The sequence below is a fragment of the Dreissena polymorpha genome, chromosome 1 (genome assembly GCF_020536995.1).
Source record: "Dreissena polymorpha isolate Duluth1 chromosome 1, UMN_Dpol_1.0, whole genome shotgun sequence".
Taxonomy (NCBI): Eukaryota; Metazoa; Mollusca; class Bivalvia; order Myida; family Dreissenidae; genus Dreissena; species Dreissena polymorpha.
In genome coordinates, this window is record NC_068355.1 from 14,865,429 (window position 1) to 14,888,745 (window position 23,317).

At 34.7% G+C, this 23,317-nt stretch overlaps 2 protein-coding genes and 1 long non-coding RNA gene across 4 annotated transcripts in view; 1 reads left to right on the plus strand and 2 right to left on the minus strand.

Moving 5' to 3' along the window:
* LOC127872055 (uncharacterized) overlaps positions 1 to 23,317 on the minus strand; it is a 207,360-nt gene that overhangs the window by 161,737 nt on the left and 22,306 nt on the right. The gene's annotated exons all lie outside the window — the stretch shown is intronic.
* Positions 1 to 23,317, minus strand: part of LOC127871918 (uncharacterized) — a 55,437-nt gene that overhangs the window by 31,418 nt on the left and 702 nt on the right. For both annotated transcript variants that reach the window (XR_008045617.1, XM_052415200.1), the window contains exons 2-3: positions 5,573 to 5,739; positions 4,929 to 5,128 (exon numbers count right to left, since the gene is read on the minus strand). Coding sequence is in view for 1 of the 2 variants with exons in the window: in XM_052415200.1 (XP_052271160.1) it covers positions 4,929 to 5,128; positions 5,573 to 5,739 (367 nt within the window). In the remaining variant the exon portion in view is untranslated. The remainder of the gene's footprint in view (positions 1 to 4,928; positions 5,129 to 5,572; positions 5,740 to 23,317) is intronic.
* LOC127872024 (uncharacterized transmembrane protein DDB_G0285607-like) lies at positions 8,354 to 10,023 on the plus strand. Its single transcript, XM_052415381.1, has 3 exons — positions 8,354 to 8,625; positions 9,314 to 9,552; positions 9,833 to 10,023. Exons 2-3 carry the CDS (start codon positions 9,318 to 9,320, stop codon positions 9,874 to 9,876), a joined length of 279 nt encoding a protein of 92 aa, XP_052271341.1. The 5' UTR covers positions 8,354 to 8,625; positions 9,314 to 9,317; the 3' UTR covers positions 9,877 to 10,023.

Below are 23,317 nucleotides of genomic sequence, written 5' to 3' on the forward strand. Positions count from 1 at the left end.
AGTAACTGTAATGACCGTAAGTTGTGTCATTGTAATGTCCGTAAGTTGTGTGACTTAATTGTCCATAACCTAAGGGACTGTCATGTCAATAAATTGTGTGACTTTAATATTAATAAACTTAGTAACTGACATGTCCCTTACTTGTGTGACTGTAATGTCTGTAAGTTGTGTGACTTAATTGTCCATAACCTAAGTGGCTGTCATGTCCATAAAGTGTAGGACTTTAATTTTATTAAACTATGTAACTGGCATGTCCATAATTTGTGTTACTTTAACGTCCATAACCTAAGTGACTGTCATGTCCATAAATTGTGTGACTTTAATGTTAATAATCTAAGTAACTGTAATGACCGTAAGTTGTGTCACTGTAATGTCCGTAAGTTGTGTGACTTAATTGTCCATAACCTAAGGGGCTGTCATGTCCATAAATTGTGTGACTTTAATATTAATAAACTTAGTAACTGATATGTCCCTAACTTGTGTGACTGTAATGTCTGTAAGTTGTGTGACTTACTTGTCCATAACCTAAGTGGCTGTCATGACCATAAATTGTGGGACTTTAATTTTATTAAACTATGTAACTGGCATGTCCAATATTTGTGTGACTTTAACGTCCATAACCTAAGTGACTGTCATGTCCATAAATTGTGTGACTTTAATGTTAATAATCTAAGTAACTGTAATGACCTTAAGTTGTGTCACTGTAATATCCGTAAGTTGTGTGACTTAATTGTCCATAACCTAAGGGACTGTCATGTCCATAAATTGTGTGACTTAAATGTTAATAATCTAAGTAACTGTAATGACCGTAAGTTGTGTCACTGTAATGTCCGTAAGTTGTGTGACTTAATTGTCCATAAATTGTGTGACTTTAATGTTAATAATTTAAGTACCGTAACTGTAATGACCGTAAGTTGTGTCACTGTAATGTCCATAAGTTGTTTGACTTAATTGTCCATAATCTAAGTGACTGTCATGTCCATAAATTGTGTGACTTAAATTTTATTTAACTAAGTAACTGTTATGTCTATAACTTGTATCACTTTAACGTCCATAACCTAAGTGACTGTAATGTCCATAAATTTTGTGACTTTAATGTTAATAATCTAAGGAACTGTAATGTCCGTAAGTTGTGTGACTGTCATGTCCATAAATTGTGTGACTTTAATTTTATTAAACTGCCATGTCCATAACGTGTGTGACTTTAACGTCCATAACCTAAGTGACTATTATGTCCATTAATTGTGTGACTTTAATTTTATTAAACTGGCCAACTGTCATGTCCATAACGCAGGTGTGACGTGTGACTTTAACGTCCATAACCTAAGTGACTGTCATGTCCATAAATTGTGTGACTTTAATTTTAATAATCTAAGTAACTGTCATGTCCATAACGTGTGTAACTGTACTGATCATCAAGTGAGTTATTGTTGAAATCAAGTATAAGTGTACAATAATATCAGACGCCAATTTATAATTTGGAAACTTAACACGGACAATCTAAAGCCAACTCCTATATACCTCCCTTCAATCTTTGAATAATGAATAACTCTGAACGTAATTAGGTGCACTCCAGACCCGGGGTTTAACTTCCTATATACGGTATACAGGGGTGTGCCGATTTTTTGGGGTGTGTTTTTCGACTAAAATTATAAATATGGGTATGGTTTTGAGCATCTAAGTATAGATATGGGTAATGAAATCAGAAATTTGCTTGTATATAAATGCATATAGATTTGAAAGTATCAGTATCAAAACGGGAATGATAAATGTCATTCTTTTACATAAATGGGTATCAATCAGTAGCGAGAAAGATGCAGAAACATGACTGGAAGTGACGAAATCGTTACATAATCTAAAAGTGCCGGGAAAAGTGCAGTTACTGCAAATGATTTATGAAAATTGTGTTGGAATTTGACGACTGTCAAAATAACCGACTTTATGCTACATGTGTACATGGAATAATACTCTGCCATGGTGACATCAAGGATAATTATATATTTTTTGTAGAAAATTTTGATTATGTGTGGAATCATGAAATCGTTATCACAGGCTTTGAAAGCAAATTAAGAAAACAATTAATTTCCAGACATACGTAAGAACGCTCTTTATAATATATCAAAACAACATAAATATTTGCATAATTCAATAAGTATACAATATTGATATGATAGAGATTAAAATTCTAGAATGAAATGTGACCACTTTATCAAATTCTAGTACTGAAATGGGTCCAGTTTATCAAAATTCTTGTATTGAAATGGGTCCACTTTCTCAACAGTGTCGTATACAAATGGGTCTGCTTTAAAAAAAATCTTGTATCAAAATGGGGTCTACTTTATCAGAGTTGGGTCACATTTCGGAAGTCTCAGCGGGACACTCCTACCCTAAAATTTGGGAAGTTACTGAAGGTTGGTGGCTCTACCCAAACGCACAAACCAAATACATAACGAATAAACAATCCCACAATAAAAGTATTTCAGGGCGTTTTTCAAGAGAATGTAAAACTACCCATACCACTGGAATTAAAACAAGAGCACCGCATAACGGGTGCCAACGCTCGGCTGCGGGTGCAGTTTTGAATAAAAGATTGTCAGAATTGTTTTTTTAGAGGTCACAGTGACCTTAACCTCTGACCTAGTGACCCCAAAAATGGGTGTTGCGTATAGAACTCCTAAAGGTGCACCTACAAATGAAGTTTCAAAGTTGTAAGTTGAAGCACTTTGACTTTAGAGACAAATGTCAAGGTTTCAGCACGACGCGGACGGCAGACGGCGGACGAAGAGCTGGCTATGACAATACCTCGGTATTTCTCCAAAAACAGCCGAGCTAAAAATCAGCTCAATATCAGTAGTTTGAAAGAATTGTTTGTATTTGCAATCCTGTGGTATTATCCACACAAGTTGATTTGTAGAAAGCAACAAGACTGCTTTACTTTCCAACTGATAATTTTATATCCTTAGGAAAAATTACAGTTCACTCAGTCTTTTATTTATCAATTTGCACCATCTTAATTTTTTACATTGATCATAGTGTGAAAATGCACAGAACTTAGACCAGCATTGAATATTCCAATAAAAGTTAAACATTTTATAAACACAATAACTATAATATTTTCTCTTCTAGTATTTGCATTGGTCGACTATCAAGGCTGTAAATTGGGCTGAAAAAAGGCCCTGCATTTACCTCAGAATTATTTACAAACAAAATGTTCATGCAAGTACATTGTGTGTTTGTGTTGAATGTAAAATTTATATTTACATGTATATTTATTTAAGTAATAACTTTCAACTGCAAATTATATATCAGCAATGCACCAGCTACTCACATAAAAACAAAATGAACACTGTCAAAGAAAACTAAACAGTTCTGTTCCTCTTGTTTTATAAACTCATATTTTTTTAATAGTTCATCTGGTGACAAACTTTACCCAGATTTAAACTTAACCTAGATATCATTACACAACCCTAATAACATTTCAAGGGACGGGGGCCCTCATGTAGGGGAATTTAACATTGTTTTCAAGAAAAAGGGGAAATTGTTTTAGCTTTATGTTCAATTAATGTTGTTCAAATAAAAGATATCCAACTTCACATTTAATGCAATCTTTATAATCGATAATATGTTTCACTGAAAACAGTGTAATGATCAACGTTTTTGCTTGAGCAATACACATTTATTTGCTCGTAAGATGTAAAACTTAAACATGTAGTCAGCCAACACATGGTTTCCCTGGAAAAGCCACATTTTAAGACACACTGGTAATGGTTACAATTGACAGATAGCTTGTTTCTTCGGCACCTGGTTACTTCGGCATCGTAATTAAATGCCACTTTGGCATTCGGGTTTGACCAGTTCGGCATTTACAGTTTGTCTAATCTAATTAAAATCTAATTATGGTGGCTGCCGCCCCACAACGCCGCTTTACTTTTTTTCCATATAAAAAAAATTTGCTGCAGCAAAGTTGTTTACAAACAAAATGGTGGCGTCTTTTTAATGTTGCTAACGACGAGCAGGTGCGCGTGAAAAAACAGCAAAATTATTAACAACTATTGAAAGCAATGTGCATTTACTCTTTTAAAATTAGATGTGCTTATGGCATATTGGATGTAAAAAAAATGAGACACAAATTAAATATTGCATTTCCCGATCACTGTGTGGCCAATAAAACATTTCAAAATGACCTTGTTTATTCCTGTTTTCATTGCTTAAACTGGATGCCATAAGTCATTCACAAAAAGAAAACATCTAAATGGATTATACATATAGAAAGTAAACATACGAAACTTACCTCACATATGGTTCTATAAAATATAAATCCGTTATGTTGGTTTCTGCGACGTTTAAAACAGTCCCACTACACACAAAAGCCACATGTCCATCACGCGGGAGAATGCAGGTGCACGCGCATGCGTCGATCAGAAAGCCTGGTGTTCATTGGCTCGTCTTTTTTATAAACAGGCTTCTGATTGCCTCAAATATAGACGCTCAAACTTTCACGGACACTTGCAAAAATAAAAGTTACGGTCTCGTCCATCGCATAGACAGTTTTACATGGAATTCCTTTGGACACATTTTGGACAAAAACGTTGTGCGACTTCTCCAGATAGGTTTAAAGTTGCACAAGACACATTTTGACGAACTTTGGGCAAATGTATTGTGCGACGAGTCGCACAATGAAATTAAGACACACAATGTATATCTAGGCATAAAAAAAGTTGCACAATGTATCATTCGTGAGAACGGAAGAACGGACGGAAGAAGGACAAAGACCGATCCCAAAAGCTCACCTGAGCAATCAGGTGAGCTAAAAATGCCCCAAGGGAGACAACTTTATCAATGACAGTCTGTATAATTGACATATGAAGAGTTTAAGTGCAATAAATACAAAACTAGCACATTATAAGCTGAAACGATAATTGCAGTACCGTGATTCCGAAGAGCGCATTGAGGTCCGGTATAATGACATGCGTGTCCTCCATCTTACGCCGTGTGTTCTTGATGGCATGGAACGACACGACTGGCTCTCGCCCACTGACGCTGAACACGGGAAAGTTGGCGAGCCATAACTTGCACACTGCTTCCAGCAACAACAGAAGGTGTTTCTGAAGTATCTCTGCATCATACTCTGTTGAAATATACAGCAATTATATTGTTATTTGCCAATGGCATTTGATTCCAAATACCCTGATTAGGGGGAACACATGCAATAAACCCCCTATTCACAGAGCGCGGCTCATGTTTTGTTTGTGTTTTGGGGTTGGGGTCACTGCTTTCATCAGTATTGCACTCATATCATTTAGTGAAGCAACTCACACTTTTATTGGGTAAGTTCGGGTACTAGTATTGGAATCAGCCATTGGGGGAGAATGGCCTTAGAAAGGATTTCTTTACTAATCACCCCACAAGTTATGCCGCCAAGCTAGTGATCAAACCTGCAATCCCCGAATGTGTAGCCCCGCATTACATCTACTGAGCTAAGCTGTATTCATCATTTAATAAATTTATATAAAAAAATAAGCATTTGCGACAATGTTTCAGGCTTGGAATTTACAAAGTAGACAACACACACCTTTGACTTTCTTGTATTGTTCATTTCTTTCATCCTTGCCCCCAGTTGTCTCACTATCCCCTCCGTTATTCAAACTGTTCTCTGTACAAAACTGCTGAAGGTCACCAGCCAATAGTCGTGTGAACACGTCACGGGCAATCAGGGATGAAAATCCTGTAGGACATCCTCTGGGAAGAAATAACAATGCACATGTGCCAGCAGGCTAATCAAGGATAACACCTCCTGCCTAAACTACATTTTTCTAATTAGAGACTTCCTTTCAATGACAGATACATGTACCAAAAATCGAGATTAGCACATCTGCATAAATTAGTCATGCTGGATTGGCTTATGCAGGGACATCACTTGCTTTCTACATTGAATCTACAGCGAAAAGAGGAAAGACCCAAGATGCATTATGTTTTTACACAAACAATGTTGCTATTCAACATAACAAATTTCCCATTGGTTAGTATATTTAACATGGGAGGTAACTGTTAGAATCTGCAAAACAACAGGTTCACCATATACTATTCTGACTGTAAAAAATTGTAATCAAAGCAGTCTAGATAATCACTTTTTTAAAAGCTTAGTAGTATCTTGCACTTCTAGCAACAAGTGAAACTAATACCTACATGTCACTTAATAATCAAAGACCTCTGAGGTTTCCAGAACACAACAAATCATGAAGTACTTCAGCCAGAGCAACAATCATCAATTTTTAATTTGACTGGAAAACAATGCATTTTGGAGGTACTTTTATATGCCAAGGACTTAAAATCATGGCATTAAATTGATGCAAATGATAAATTTCCATTCTAAAACTTTGATTACAGAATAGAAAAAATATAATTGTATACACAAGACATAATTCATTCACAGTGTTGGATATATAACAAGTAATACTAATTCTAATCAGCTATTGACATATTTTAAAGCATACTTAAGAAAAAAAAACTGTACCTAAAATTAGTTTATTTACTATGCCGCCCGTCTCTAGATTTGCCACCACTTTCCACCAAATGCCACCGTCCGCCATGTAAAAGGGTGGCAAACAGTGAAAATTTGATGGAAAACGATGGAAAATGGTGAAATGCCATCGTTTTCCACTAATCGATGGAAATCAACAGTGGCATTCGATGTAAAACGGTGGAAATTTGATGGCAAACGGTGAAAAATAGGACTTTGTCATTTTTTGAAGTGGAAAATGTACATTTTGAATAGGAGAAAATGGCTCTTAGAAAATTTTGCAAGAAAACCTGAGTGGCAAACGATGGAAAAAAAACTTAGAACATTTTCAAACAAAATGCTCTCTGACAGAACAGAAAACGAAAAACAGTTCTTTTAATTTAAATTGAATGTTCATATAATTAAATGACATTTCCGCAATTCCATGCGGAAAACGAGTAAAAATATTCAGAAATATGCGGAATAATGAAGAAAATATGCGGAATAATGGGGAAAAAGACTGAAATGTGCGGATATTTGATTTTTTATGAGATTGCGGATGCTCAAGAAAATTTGTCCGCATATTTTTGCGAACATTTGGTTTTTATAGGCGGAAAGTAGATTTTCGTTTGCAAAGCTTGATTTTGTATACGGAAAATACACTTATATGCGGAAAGTTAGGACTAGTTATTTCAGGCTATTTCAGAAGTCAGATGTGTGCGGAAAACACTGTTTGTCATTTTTTTACAAGTATTCTGGACATAGGCATTTAAAAACAAATCTCAGAGTGCTGTTTCTTGTTGTAAGAGCAGTAGCAGTTGCATTTGTAGTTGTATCAGTGGCGGTGGCGGAAGTAGTGGTATGATGGTAGTAGAAGTAGTAGTAGAAATAGTAGTAGTAGCAGATGCAGTAGCAGCAGTAGTATAGCTAGTAGTAGTAGTAGTGATAGAAGTTGTAGCAGTAGTAGTAGTTGTAAAAGTAGTAGTAGTAATAGTAATAGTTGTTGTTGTAGATGTAGGAGAAGTTGTTGTATCAGTAGTGGTGGTAGTAGAAGTAGTAGTAGTTGTAGAAGTAGTAGAAGCAGTAGTAGCAGTAGAAGTAGTCGGCGGTGTCGTCGTTGTCATCATTGTCGTCGTAGTAGTAGCATCAGCAGCAGCAGTACAAGTAGTAGAAGTAGTAGTAGTTGCTGTTGTTATTTTTGTAGTTATTGTTGTAACAGCAGTTTTGTAGTTGTTGTAGTATCTGTGGTGTTGGTGGTGGTGGTGGTAGTGATAGTAGTAGAAGTAGTAATAGTTGTAGTAGTAGCAGTAGTAGTTACAAGTAGTAGTAGTAGCAGAAGTAGTAGTAGTAGTAGTAGTAGTAGTAGTAGTAGTAGTAGTAGAAGTAGTAGTAGTAGTAGTAGTAGAAGTAGTAGTAGTAGTAGTAGTAGTAGTAGTAGTAGTAGTAGTAGTAGTAGTAGTAGTAGTAGTAGTAGTAGTAGCAGCAGCAGTAGTAGTAGTAGCAGTAGTAGTAGCAGTAGTAGTAGCAGTAGTAGTAGCAGTAGTAGCAGCAGTAGTAGCAGCAGAAGTAGCAGCAGTAGTTGCAGCAGTAGTAGCATCAGTAGTAGCATCAGTAGTAGCAGCAGTAGTAGAAGCAGTAGCAGCAGCAGTAGCAGCAGCAGTAGCAGCAGCAGTTGTTGTTGTTGTTGTAGCAGCAGTAGTAGTTGTTGTAACTTGCAAAGCAATTTCTACAAATTAAAATGTCTTAACCCTGTTCAAGTTACATACATTCTCTCTGAATATCAAACTACAGCCACTACAGCTAAGGTTTACAAACTATCTGATAACCACTGTGTGTTGTTGGCTTAACAGCCTTTTCTAATTGGCTGAATTCAAACACAGATAGTTTTCCTCTTGGTTTGAAATACTGGACGGTACACATGTTAGAAAATATACACGTTAAACTTGTTGTTAAAATGAAATTAAATTAATTTCACAAACAGTAGAGATGAGTTATTCCATTACCAACAATTTATTAAAATTATAAATGTATAATTAATATCATTTGGATAGTGACATGAAGTGTTGTTAAAGAGTGATGAATACAGTGTTTCAGCAGTCTGTCTAGGAAAAGAACAACAACTGAAGGTTTGTGCAAATATTTGTAAATATTCCTTAAAATTAATGCTTCTTATGTCATCATTGTAGACCTTTTTTGGATGTGATATTTATGGCAAATATTAATTTAAATGATGTAATACGAATTTACAATAAGTGCAGTTTGCAGCTTGATTAAGGAAGTAATTAGACCTAATGTGTAGAAATTAATAAGGTTGAATGTAGTATTGGAAGTTTATCATTCTAGGGAACTGATGCTTAAAGGGAGTTTTGTGCTGTGCATGATGAGCACTCAATGTTCATCAATGATGTTAATGTTTATATTAATAAATTAATAAATTAAATTCTTATGTTTTACAGTGCATTTTCATACCAATAGAAATTAGAATTAAACATCATTATAATTGTAGCAATATTAAATTTGTACTAATCATTCCAACAAATTAAGTTAAAATAAAAAGATAATGTGTTAAATATATTTTGTCATAATTTTGTTTAGTTTTAATCTAACCTGAGCAAAAAAGTGCTCATTAACTTAGCTGGTGTTCTACAGACTGAGCTATCCCGCAACCTGACACTTTATCTCCTAAATTGACTTATTCAAAACGTAATATAAGATCAAAATTACATTTATTTGAGTAACCAGTAGGACTTCAATATTAAGGGTAGATGACTACAGATTTATTGATTTCTATGGTTTGTCATACTTTTTCGACAGCTTGATGGCCGACTTACAGAGCATTAGCAACAGTTTCAGCAGCGACTTCTCCAACAGCAGCAACTTCTCCAACAGCATCAACCACTGCAGCAGCGAAAACAACAACTCCAGCAGCAATCAACCCAGCAGCAGCAACAACCACCCCAGCAACAACAACCGCAGCAAAAACAAATCCAGCAACAACAACCAGATCCTCAACCAGATTGTCAAGACCTGCTTGTCAACAGGACATAATAATGGTGGGTACACAAAAGTAATTATTACAAAAAGTATATAACTTAAAGCTACAGTATGCGGTGGCAAACTGAAGCATTAGTTATTGCTAACTGATCTCAATTCACTTATAACAGATTCAAACAATTTTATCTTTACTCTGTAATTTGTAAAATTATTTTAATGTCTTATTATGTCACAGAAAAGTGCTGGTAAAAGAACTAATTTTCTTTGAGCAAAAAGGAAAGTAAGGAATTCAAACTTGTTATATAAAGTTACAGAATTTAATGTAAACATTTATTTTAGGCCCAGCTGCTATTAGACATCACTGGCATAACAGATGCCAGTAAGGCTGCAAAGAAGTTGTTCTGCAGCCTGTAAAGGGAGGAGTGAAATAAAACGAAGGACTGTGAAACACTAGAGTACTAGAAATATTCTGTTTTGTTAAGAGTGTATATATCCATTGTCTACTTCAAATAATAAATTGTTATACATTATTTCTTTACCTAATTTGTATTTTATTTATCGTTTTTTCAGTTAGGTGACATTCAAACTGAGAATGCAAAGTGCCATCAATATCCGTAAAACAATGACTAATTGTACATCTTGTTCCACCATTTGCCATCGTCTGTGGCAAACGGTGCAAAATATTACACCATTTCCCACTGGATGGCAAACGGTGGCGTTTTGTCCAAATACTCCACCGTTTGCCATCGTCTGTGGCAAACGATGTAAAATTGTATATCGTTTTCCACTGGATGGCAAACGATGGCATTTTGTTGAAATACTCCACCGTTTGCCATGGTCTGTGGAAAACGATGTAAAATTTTACATTGTTTTCCACTGGATGGCAAACGATGGCATTTTGTTTCAATACTCCACTGTTTGCCATGGTCCTTGGAAAACAATGTAAAATTTTACATCGTTTTCCACTGGATGGCAAACGATGGCATTTTGTTTCAATACTCCACCGTTTGCCAGAAAATGCCACCAAATACCATCGATGATGTAAATTCTTTTACTGTCCTCTTTTTTTTCACAGTTTTCCACCAATTTTCATCAAATTTGATGTTCCAATACTCCACCGTTTGCCACTCTTTTTTCCATGTAAAACAATGAAAATCGGTGGCAAATCTACAGACGGGCTGTACCGATACTTCTGTGCACATAGTACTACGACTTTTTAATATTTGGGCCGTTTTCTGTGAAAAAGAGGTTTCATGCATGCGTTACATGTTGTCCTGGATTAGCATGTGCATTCTGCTCAGGCTAATGCACTGGCCAATCAGGGATGACATCATTCTAAAGTGGATTTTTGCTTAAAAGAGACATTCTTTAAACAAAATATATCATTTAAGCAGAGAGTGTCGTCCCTGATTAGCCTGTGCAGACTGCACAGACTTATCTTGGACGACAATTTATGAACATGCATTAAACCCCCATTTCACAGAGCATGATCTTTTTGTTTGTTTCTACTTTTTGCACAAGTTTGAATGGTTCTGTAACTAGTTTTTTCAATCCTTATCAACTACTTAATATATTTTTCTCCTTAATATTTTGATTTATGCAATATGCGCATGATGAAACATGAAACCTACCTACCCGGGTATGTACAGTGGAATTAAGCTTGAACTCCTGTGATTTTGAGAAAAGTTATTTTGTTTTAATACTCTGGAGTTGAGCTCAGTTAATTTAATTTTTTACAATTAGAAGACAAAAGAGCTTCTACTCTTCTTTTTCCAATTTTTATATTTATGTTCTTCTGTGCCTAGAATTTTTTTTTTTTGAGATTTAAAGATTCTCAAAAACCTTAGTGGGCTAAAATAAAACAAAAAGTAAGAGCATTCGACTTTGCTTTTATTGGGAAAGAGGAAACAAATTTCAAGCAACACTTGACATTGCGGTACGTGTTCTCATTCAAAAATTGGTATCATATTTTATTTGAGCAGGAAGTAATCAACCTTATTTTTTCCCTCACTTCATTAGTCCGAAAAGACACCAAAAAAAAACTGCAAGCCAAATATGAAGTTGCTATCTTCAATATTACAAAAGTTATGGCAAATGTTAAAGTTTGACGATTTTGACCCATATATTTGACCTTGAATGATGACCTTGACCTTTCACCACTCAAAATGTGCAGCTCCAGGAGATACACATGCAAGCCAAATATGAAGTGGCTATCTTCAATATTGCAAAAGTTATGGCAAATGCTAAAGTTTGTCGCAAACAAACAAACCAACAGACAGGGCAAAAACATTATGTCCCCCAATATATACTGGGGGACATAAAAAAGACAAGAGATGTGTTTGTCCTAAACACAATGCCCCCTACTGTGCCGCTTTGAAATACAAATTTTTTTTTCATTATATCCCTTTAAAAAATATTACTTCCCTTGTAAAAATCATCTGTACCTGCCAAATGATATAAAGATATAAAATACAAGGGCTGTTTGTAAAACATGCATGCCCCCCATATGGGCTCTCCGTTGTAGTGACAGCCATTGTGTGAATATGTTTTTTGTCACTTTGACCTTGACCTTTGACCTAGTGACCTGAAAATCAATAGGGGTCATCTGCAAGTCATGATCAATGTACCTATGAAGTTTCATGATCCTAGCCATAAGCATTCTTAAGTTATCATCTGGAAACAATTTTACTATTTTGGGTCACCGTTACCTTGACCTTTGACCTAGTGACCGGAAAATCAATAGGGGTCATCTGCCAGTCATTATCAATCTACCTACGAAGTTTCATGATCCTAGGCATTAGCGTATTTGAGTTATCATCCAGAAACCATTTTACTTTTTCGGGTCACTGTGACCTTGACCTTTGACCTAGTGACCTGAAAATCAATTACAATAGGGGTCATCTGCAAGTCATGATCAATCTACCTATCAAGTTTCATGATCCTAGGCCTAAGCGTTCTTGAGTTATCATCTGGAAACCATTTTACTTTTTCGGGTCACTGTGACCTTGACCTTTGACCTAGTGACCTGAAAATCAATAGGGGTCATCTGCGAGTCATGATCAATCTGCCTATCAAGCTTCATGATCCTAGGCCTAAGTGTTCTTGAGTTATCATCCGGAAACCATTTTGCTGTTTCGGGTCACCGTGACCTTGACCTTTGACCTAGTGACCTCAAAATCTATAGGGGTCATCTGCGAGTCATGATCAATGTACCTATGAAGTTTCATGATCCTAGGCCCAAGCATTCTTGAGTTATCATCCGGAAACCACCTGGTGGACGGACCGACCGACATGTGCAAAGCAATATACCCCCTCTTCTTCGAAGGGGGGCATAGTAAATGGAGTCCTGGAGTAAAAGTCTACAGCTTAGACTACTTGTCTATACGTGCTCATACAATGAGGGATACTTTATATAAGCAATCCTCCTAGTTTTACCAGGGTTCGCCAAAACCGTCGGTCCGCCGGTCCTGACGGGCAAATTTTTCTCAGGACCGACAAGTGATTTAAGATAATCGGTCCGACTGACCGACACAATCGGATGAAAAATGGTTTCAAAAAGATCACTCAAAGTGTATAATGTTCTGTTGGATTAATAGAAGGTAAATGCGTTTTGTTCAACTTCTGTCAAAATCCATTGTTTGTTACCTTCATTTTGATGTTTTGATGTTTAAAGTTGGATTAGAATTGACTATCACATGCGATTTCAAAATCAACGGTCTTTGTTTAAAAAGCAACCGGGTGCGTCCGCCATTTTGTTTGTTCCATTTAATTTCTCCACAACAGAAACCGCATGAAAACTGGTTTCAACAGGCATTTGTGAGCATTTCTGTTACATAGTTTCATTATTATATTGTTCTGGGAAGGATATATTTTAATTGACATACCAACAATTTCTGAAATCAAACGAAGTTTTTCCACCCAATGTACTATATTTCAGATAATTTAAAATTCGGACATGTGTTAATTTGTTGTTGATAGATTGTATTATTATGTTTTGTGTTATTTCAGACAACAAGAATGGATGGTGGTAATAATCATGGGCCTTTCTATCAAGTAATAGGCGTGAAAGACATTAATTTAATTGAACCTGGAAATCAACCACCTCAGCTAAGAGAAAATATTTTAACAATAGGTGTTGTTTTAGAACTTGAGAAATTGGCTAATAATCAGAAATTGAAGTCATCCAAAGTAGTGTGAATGGGTGTGTGCAATTAAGTCAAAATTGATTGGATGTCACCCTAACTTTTCAAGAACACGGATTTGTAGAGCTTTGGAGGCTAAAAACAGTTTGACATGCCTTTGGTTTATATGTGGTTTATTATTAATATAATAATTGTTTCATTATATCGACTTTGGAAATGTTTTTATTGTATTTTAATTTGATCATAACCAATTAACACCCAAAAGGTACTCTCTTTTGTTGTGTTTTGCTGTTATAGTTTAGTCGGACAGTGGGACTGACAGAAACTGATTCGGACTGACAAAAATTTCAAGTCTGTCAGTCCAAATGACTGACAGATTTTTCAAGTTTTGGCGAACCCTGTTTTACAAAATATAAGGACAACAACAGAACTCTCCAAATTATTCAATCGTTTCGCATTGAAACGCTCTATAATTTTCAGGTTATTAAATCGTCAAAAGATGCATATAATGTATATTTTAGATCATGGTATATGTTCAGTATTATTGTTTCCACACAAATATCATAACTAAAACAACAAGAAACAGTCGGAGACGGGTGATGCTCCCTAAAGTTTTTTTTGGTCACAATATTGCACTATATATTCAGATAAAAGGAAACGTCTTGAGGGGCATAACTTTGGACAAAATAATACGATATGTGGTTTAGCAACTTAAAAATTTCAAAGGACCATAACTCTCTAAATAAATCATCTAACCAGAACCCACAAATAACATGCGCATCTCCTCAAGGTAGTTAAGCTTCCCATAAAGCTTCATTGAATTCCAGTCAGTAGTTGGGGGGACAAGAATTTCACTATATGTACAGTTAATGGAAAATTTCAAAGGACCATAACTCTGTGAAAAATCATCCGACCAGAACCGGCTGATAATATGCACATCTTCTCTTTGTAGTGAAGCTTCCCATAAAGTTTAATTGAATTCCGGTCATTAATTGCTGAGCAATAGCCCAGACAAAAAAAATTAATTTGTCAATTTACCAAAACATGAAAAGGCCCCTTTAATAGAGTTTTTGCATTAAACAAGAGATGTGTTTGTCAGAAACACAATGCCCCCTATTGCGCCGCTTTGAAATAAAATTTCAATATATCATTTGGCAGTTTGATAAATAATCTCCCTTTTAAAGTTTATTACTTCTCTTGGATTGTATTTTTTTACTTTTGACCTTGAAGGATGACCTTGACCTTTCACCACTCAAAATGTGCAGCTCCATGAGATACACATGCATGCCAAATATCAAGTTGCTATCTTCAATATTGCAAAAGTTATGGCCAATGTTAAAGTTTTCGGACGGACTGATGGACGGACGGACAGACAGTTCAAATGCTATATGCCACCCTACCGGGGGAATAAAAAAACAATATTGTCATTCATGGGTAAAAACATTTTTTGATTGATCAAGAGCACTGCATAACGGGTGCCAACGCTCGGCTGCTGGTGCAGTTTTGAAAAAATGACTGATTGTCAGATTATTTTTTTAAAGGTTACAGTGACCTTGATGTTTGACCTTGTGAACCAAAAATGGGTGTGGAGTGTAGAACGCATCAAGGTGCATCTACATATGAAGTTTCAAAGTTGTAGGTGGAAGCAGTTTGATTTTAGAGCCAATGTTCAAAAGGTTAACAAAATGTAAATGTTTTAGCATGACGCCAGACCACGAGCTAGCTATGACAATACATCGGGTTTTCTCTGAAAACAGCCGAGCTAAAAACTATAGTTGGACAATCAAACCAACACTATTTAACCCTTTCCCCTCATAAAAAGCAAAATGAAAATGGCTTTTGCAACCAGCATAAAACCAGAACAGCCTGCGAGCAACTCGCAGTCTGTTTAGGTTTTCTGCTGTTTTCTGCTCAAAAGTATCTAAAGGTTGGAAATGAAGCCTTTAAAACTTAAATCTTGTAGGAAAGGTCTTTAATTATATTTAAGTTAGTGGTAAAGGGTTAATTTTTAAACCCGAGTCATCAAACCAATAACCATTAAGCTTTCTGGCATCAGTCTTAATTTTTCCCACAAACCACTTTGCGCAGTATAATCTATGATATGCTTATCAATTATTTTATAGCTGGCATAGATGATTGATGCTCATAAATATCTTCTAAAAATTATGTTTTGGTACCTGTATCAGAATTGATAGCAGAAAGGCACAGTTAGGGGTATACATTTACGAGTTTCTGGAAAATATCATATTAATACATTTTTCTTTTTTAAATGATAACTGTATTCAAAGCTGTAATAATGGAAAATCAAACAATTATATATATAATTTGACTGTTCAAACTGTTTAAGTGAAAAGATAAAAATGTACCTTATTCTTATGCAATAATACACATGAATCTATTTCTTTTCAAACAGTATAAATTATTGTACAGCCATTTTTTAGCTTCCTTGCATTTTTTAAAATTATTTCCTGAACATAAATCTTTCTGGGCAATTACCTTTAGATCAACCTGTCAACTGTTTTCCACGATAACACCTCAACAACTACCTGTATCTGTCAATCCTATCCATGACATGGTTTTAGCAGATGCCTCTCATTACATACCTCACAGAACTAAAGGTATGGGCTAATCTTATCTGACAAAAACTAAAGAACTTTAGAAGCCTGTAATTATCTCTGAGTTCCAGCCAAAAAATGCATATGGGCCATGCTATGTGAAAAGGGGGTTTAATGAATGTGCGTTGTGTTGTACCAAATACGCCTGTGCACAGGCTTAAATCTGGGATGGCACTTTACGCACATGCATTTAACCCCCTTTTCACCAAGCAAGGCTTACATATAAAACAACACCAAGTACCTGAGCTTAGTAGCATTATTTCTATACTAGGTAGGCTGATAATGTATGCAGTAGAAAAAAAGTCAAGTCATTAACTTAATTTGCATTCTACATGTATACTATAACGTGTGAGCCGTACATGCTTTGTAAATACCCCGGCGAAATGTTGTTCATGATTTCATGAACACTTCAAGTCAATCAAGAACTGTTCATGAACGGTTCTGAAAAAGTTCCTGAGCTTGGTTCATGAACTTTTGGACATGAACTGTTCTTAAGACATGTTCATGAACTGTTTATGAATTATTGTTGAACATTTCAAAGTTCATGAACAGTTCTTCATCTAACCATAAATACTTCGTGATGAACATTTCATGCACAAGTATTTCTAATGACTTTTCTGAGACAGACTTTAAGGATCCATCATGAATAATTCATGAATTCCTTTGTGCTAGATGTTTCATACATATTTTTGAAAGTAATATTGAAATGTCTAGCATACAAATCTTGTAGATTTGTGAAACCTGTGAAGTTAGTATGACCTGTGAAGTTAGTATGAATATGCATAGTACTTTCACCACTGTAAGTTAGAGTTCTTGACCTGTTCTATAGAATTTTTAGAACATTTGTACAAGAACTGTTCAAGAACTGCCTTCAGGAACACTTCAATAACTTTTTAAGGGCCTTTCCTGTTCTTGAATTATTCTTAAACTATTCTTGAACACTTTAAGAAATTTTTTGAACAACATGTTTCCTTCTGATGTTCTTAAACAGGTCTACACAATGTTTTTGAACGTATGATGGACTTTTTAAGAATCCAATATGTTCTTAAAAGGATCTGTCATTGTTCTTGGAAGACTTAAAAGACAAGTTTAAGAACGTTTAAAGGACATCTTATTTCAAGAACAGTTTAAGATGATATCAAGAACTCAATGTACATTGTATTGCTGTTTTTACAAAGAAAGAATATTGTGTGCACAGGAAGTTCAAACGGAAGGCACATGGTTTATGTTATATTTGAAAATGTAAGACTTTAATAAATTACCGGCTGAACTGATCAGCCATTGGTTCCATTTCAAGTTCTTTGGCACTGTAAGTGTAACCATTTCAGGGAAACCATTGATTAGTAAATGATTCTTGAACTGAAAATGAGACTATTCATAATCTTTTCAATACATGAATTATTCATGAACATATAGTGCAAAGTTGTATTATGAAATTTAAAGAGTATTATCAAACCACTTGTATCTCAGTTATTAGTGTTATATTTAAATTATTGTTATATGTTGCTATCAATATGTTAAGTGCTAATACAAGACTTGTTTCTTCTTACCCTGACCTGTTTGTTGAGCTTTAGTAACACTTATGATAACCTTTGCAAAATTGACAAATTCTTGTTCATGAATAGTTCATGAACACTTCATGCCACCTCAGTTCATGAACTCTTGAAGAACTATGGTTCATGAACTATTCACTTACAGTTCGTGAACAGAAAATGAGCCATTGAAAAATAGAAGGAAAATGTTCATGAACTGTTCGTGAACAGCAAAACCCTGAAGAATTTTTCAAGAATTGTGTTGTTCATGAACTGTTCAAGAACACTTCATGCCATTGATGTTCATGAATAGTTCATGAACATTTCATGCCATAATGGTTCAAGAATAGTTCATGAACACTTCATGCCACACGGGTTCAAGAATAGTTCATGAACACTTCATGCCATAAGGGTTCAAGAATAGTTCATGAACACTTCATGCCATTAGGTTTCAAGAATATTTCATGAACACTTCATGCCATTAGTGTTCATGAACAGTTCATTAACTAAAATTTCAAGAACTTTTCACAGACATGGCTCATTTTCTGTTCACGAACTATTCGTGAACAGTTCATGAACTCAGTTCACGAACAGTTCATGAACTGTTCACGAATTATTCGTGAACTGCAGAACAACATTTCGCAGGGGTAAGGAGTGTCAATGTGAAAACACTTCTTAGTTCTAGACTACCAGTACGGGTATGAAAATCATGCCATTAAGATACTTGACTTTCAATATCAGTCAAAAGATTTTTCCTAGAAAATGCTACCATTGGCAAATATATATATTTTGTCCAAACAGACCTGTTTGTTCAGTGCTTGTAAAGCACAGTAAAATTTTAAACAAAAAAGTTATTTTAAAAAATCTCAAGAATGGCAGATATTGCAACTGTATTATAATTTTCATTTTGAATTTTAATGTTCCTCGACCTCACATTAAAACAAAATGTGCAGCTCCATGAGATACATATGCATGCCAAATATCAAGTTGCTACATGTATTTTCAATATGGCAAAAGTTTAACCAAGGTTGAAGTTTGTGACAGACACATACAATGACAGACAGACATGTAGGCCAAGCACGATATACACCCGATCATTCGATCCAGGGGCATAAAAAGGTACAAATATGTCATTATTAAGCGTGCTTTTGCTGTTTCATTTTAAGAAATAAGTTCATTGTTGAAAGATTATTTGTTGTTCTTTACTTTCATTTCTCTGTGACAAAACTACAGACAATGCAATGTACATACATTTTAAAGATGAAAAAATAACTTTTGTGTGTATTGCAATTTATGGTTACAAGTAAAATGGCTATATGTAGGGAACACATTCAGTGTCCATTTAAGTCAGGGTGATTGCGCAATTTGCGCTATTTTTAAAGATTCTCAGCACGTGTACGAGAAAATGTGTGCGCTCAACATCCAGGAGTATATTTTATAGGTCAAAGCTATATGGTTTGCCCAAAAGTGTTGAGAAACGATTGTGTGTCATAAACATGTATCTCCTTACCCAACTAAAGCTTGCCTAAAGGCAGAATCTCCTGGTGTTAAAAAATGATATTAGCCAATGAAAGCGCACGCTTAGGATAAGCGACAGCACTATGAGGCAGTCAATCCTTGAGCTAAATCAAGCAGACATGTGTTGTAATTGCCATAAGTGTGTGTTACTTTGGCGGTTTGTTGGCTTTGTTTTATGTACCACAATAATCGGACCAAACAGTGTACACCATCATGATGATGGCAAACGGATGTAATCCTCATGGACATTGTGCATTTCATGCATAATATGGTCAAACTTCAACAAGTAAAGTGTTTAAATGAATAATCATAATACACAACTGTTAATGTTTTGTTGAATTCTCATATGCTCAATTTGTAATCAGAAATAAACTTCCAATTTTTAAGGTAATGTGATGTTTACCAATTCTAGATTCAAATGAAATGTGCTAATGTATTTTGTGTTGATCCTTTGTCATGATCAAATAACGCAAAAATCATGCTGCATGTACAGCTTCACGTCACCCTCATGGAAATTGTGTGTGTATCAATTATTGTGTCAACATTTAGAAGTGCCGAGCTCTGAATAATATGATTTCAGTTTTGCATGCTTAATGCTTAAAATGTTTGTTTTTATTAATTGAAATGATACCGAAATATGTGAAAACATATTTTTATTTTTCGTATAAGTCTTGTCAGAGCAATTCTATGGGAAGACTTTAGTCCATAATTAGTCCTGTTCCAGTTACGCTTCCAAATTTTAATGCTAACGCGACATTAACAAATTCTACTCTAGCGTCAAATAAACAGTGCTTTATCCTTTGTCTCAATAAAAAGCGTGCGACAATTATGCAGACAAGTAAGAACGTTGCATGGAAAGTGTGGGCGTATTTTGTGTTGTATAAAAACACGAACATCATTTCAGGCGATTTACGCGTGCTCAGTGGAAAAAAAACTGCCCTATCGGACGTTATTTCATCACATCTTTAAATAGTAACAAATTCCAAAATTTATTTGATACTTAAGAAAAATGGCGAATGTTTGTGTTTCTTGAAATTCTTGAGCACTTTTATCGTAAATATTAACCAGATATTTACCAATAGAAAATCACCATAAAACATATTAGTCACTGATTTATTGCATTTTTTTCAATAAATTGCAGGCAAGTACATATTTCAGCAGGGCAAGTGAACATTCTTAGCTACTGGCCTTGCAAGGCAAGTTGCTGAAAAAAAATTGTGGAGCCCTGATTGCAAAAGTTTAAACAAGGTTAAAGTTTTCCAATACACACATACAATAACAGACAATGACAGGGGGGGGGGGGGGGGGGGGGGGGGGGGGGGCATAAATAATACTGTCAATAATACCCGCAAGGAGAGTTAGACAGTATAGATAGATAGATAAATACCTTTGTAACAAATCAGAAGGGCTGATACTATGAGAACAATTGTACACGATACAGATTACTACAGGGAGCTTCTAATACTAACTAGTAATAGTCTAACCAGTATTTAGTCAAAACAGCGCCAATTTAAATGCAGTTTTCATTGTTATGTCAAAGAATACACATTTAGCTATAGACCAGTTGACGAGTGACGTCACGTGCACCTGCAAAGTTTAGACTCCGCCCTGTGGTTGGCAAAAAGCGGTGGAATTCATATAAGCACATATAGAGAAGGTTGACAAAATCATCGTTTTTAATGATAATCATGCACAATATCAAATATAATTTTACTAATTATGTCTTTATAAAACTTATGCTTGCAAGGGAATGCATCTTTGGAACGGCTATATTGGTGTTATTATTCATTTTTACTCACAACGAACTCGGGAGTGGAACACAATCTAAGGGCTCGATATGTGGTTACCACAAAAATCTCTCTACTTGGCACTTCTTCGCGCCCATTTTTAGTTAAAAAAAATCTCAGACATTGAAATTCTTTCAGAATAAATAAATATTTAATGAACGAAAACAAATAAGGGTTAAAACAACCAACCAATAGGTCTATTTTCTGTACGCAACATAGGGTAACTGATTTGAACCTTTATGTTTGAAAAAACTTACCTTGTTACACATTAAATAAATTCGATTGACCAATGTAATTGTTTTATTTAATTGTTCACACTAATTTTGACACTCTTAGTGTTTAATTGCACCTCTGTTTATCACAAACTGATTATCTGATTATCTTGTTATGATCTTATACTGTCCAGACAATTACGAAGAAAACATGGTGTCATAAAGTAAAACCCAGGGATCTAAACTTGGGTCCCTGAATAAATCACATGTGGCAGACGAGTGTCTGGTCATTAAACACAAGAAACGATACCTCCATGTCATCTCTTGGCATATTGAGCAGTCATTTAAGCCAAATTTTCAAGCTAAAATACTGAACAGTTGCTTCAATAAAATATTTTAACATTAAAAAAATGAAGACATTTGTCGGAAATGGATTAACAGGAACTATATATATATATATATATATATATATATATATAATATATATATATATATATATTAGGCATTTTAATCATAATAATACACCGTTTCATAACTATACATTTAAAATATTGTGCAATTTTACTGCTAAGCAAGTAAGGTATTTAACGGGTACCGGCAAAAGTAAACTCAGCTATTACGTGTAAAGATTGTACATTACTGCAGTGTAAGAAACACCATCATGAACAAAAGCAATAACAATAGAGTAAAACATAATTGCGTTAAATAAATTAAATATGCATTTATCATAAAATGCTATATTTTTATCACTCCATATTACTAGTAAAGAGATTTCAATATGCATGCAAAGTAGTAAAGAGATTTCAATATACATGCAAAGACAGTTCAATTTGCATAATATGCAGGGGTTTTCCGATTGTATGCTAAATTGTATTAACATTGTCATTTAATGTAAAAGGAAATCACCACAATATTTAAAAATTGTAAAATATTATGGGCTTTCTTTTATAATTGATTAAATGCACCTCTGATACTATCGATTGGTGATGAAAAATAACACTATCCACACCACTTACAATTATAATGAAATTAATACATTTTTATTATTGTTGAAATATAATTTATTTTTAAGTCTTACTATCATAAAAATACGGCTAATTTATTGTTTTGTTTTGTGGAATTGCCAGTATTCAGTCTTCCGATCACGTTTACTCTATGCTTATAACTACTTCGTATTTTTATGACGAGGAAATTTGATTGTGAATACACATGTATACGTATTTTTATGACGAGGAAATTTGATTGTGAATATACATCTATTTGGTACTAAATATGATATATTTGCACTATATTTTAAGAGTTTTAATGTTTATTTCGGCCTTATTACCAATTTATTGACTAAACAAGAGCCCTTTATACATGTTTTAAGATACTGTAACCAGTGTTTTCGAAAATCCCGAATGTAAACAATAACATTAAACCGGTCTATACAGAGCTCCAGATAAGGTTTTGTGAAATTCTTAAATTACTACCAGATTTTCAAAAAGAATTCTTAACTCTGAAATTTCATTCTTAACGTTACTACTAAGTTTTTGAAAATAATTCTTATTTTTTTTAAATGACCTAAAAATAAATAATAATGGTTATTTTCATGCAAAAAAATCAAAATAAACATACTAGCAACTTTATTTATACGAGTTCAACAGTGTCTTTTCAGTATTATACAATTTTATTTTTCAAATACCTTCATATGCCCAAACTGTGCTTAGATTGCATGCCTTTTCCAGCAGCTGGAGTTTCACTTCTTTATATTAGATGAATGTTTACATATTAAACCGTTCTCCCCTTCAATCTTTTCAACGATTAGCCACGGTACTTGTCCCTTCTACTCGTTCAATGTTTTTTTGTGTTAAAGTTTGGACCCGTTGTGTCGCGTTTTTGTTTAGCTTTTCCGACTGTTTCGGCAACTGAACATACAACATTGTATAAGATCTTTTCTATAATGTCTTTCTAAACATTTAACTACGGCTCACTTTGCGTACAGTATGTTAAAAGCGTGCTTTTGGACCCTGTGCAGT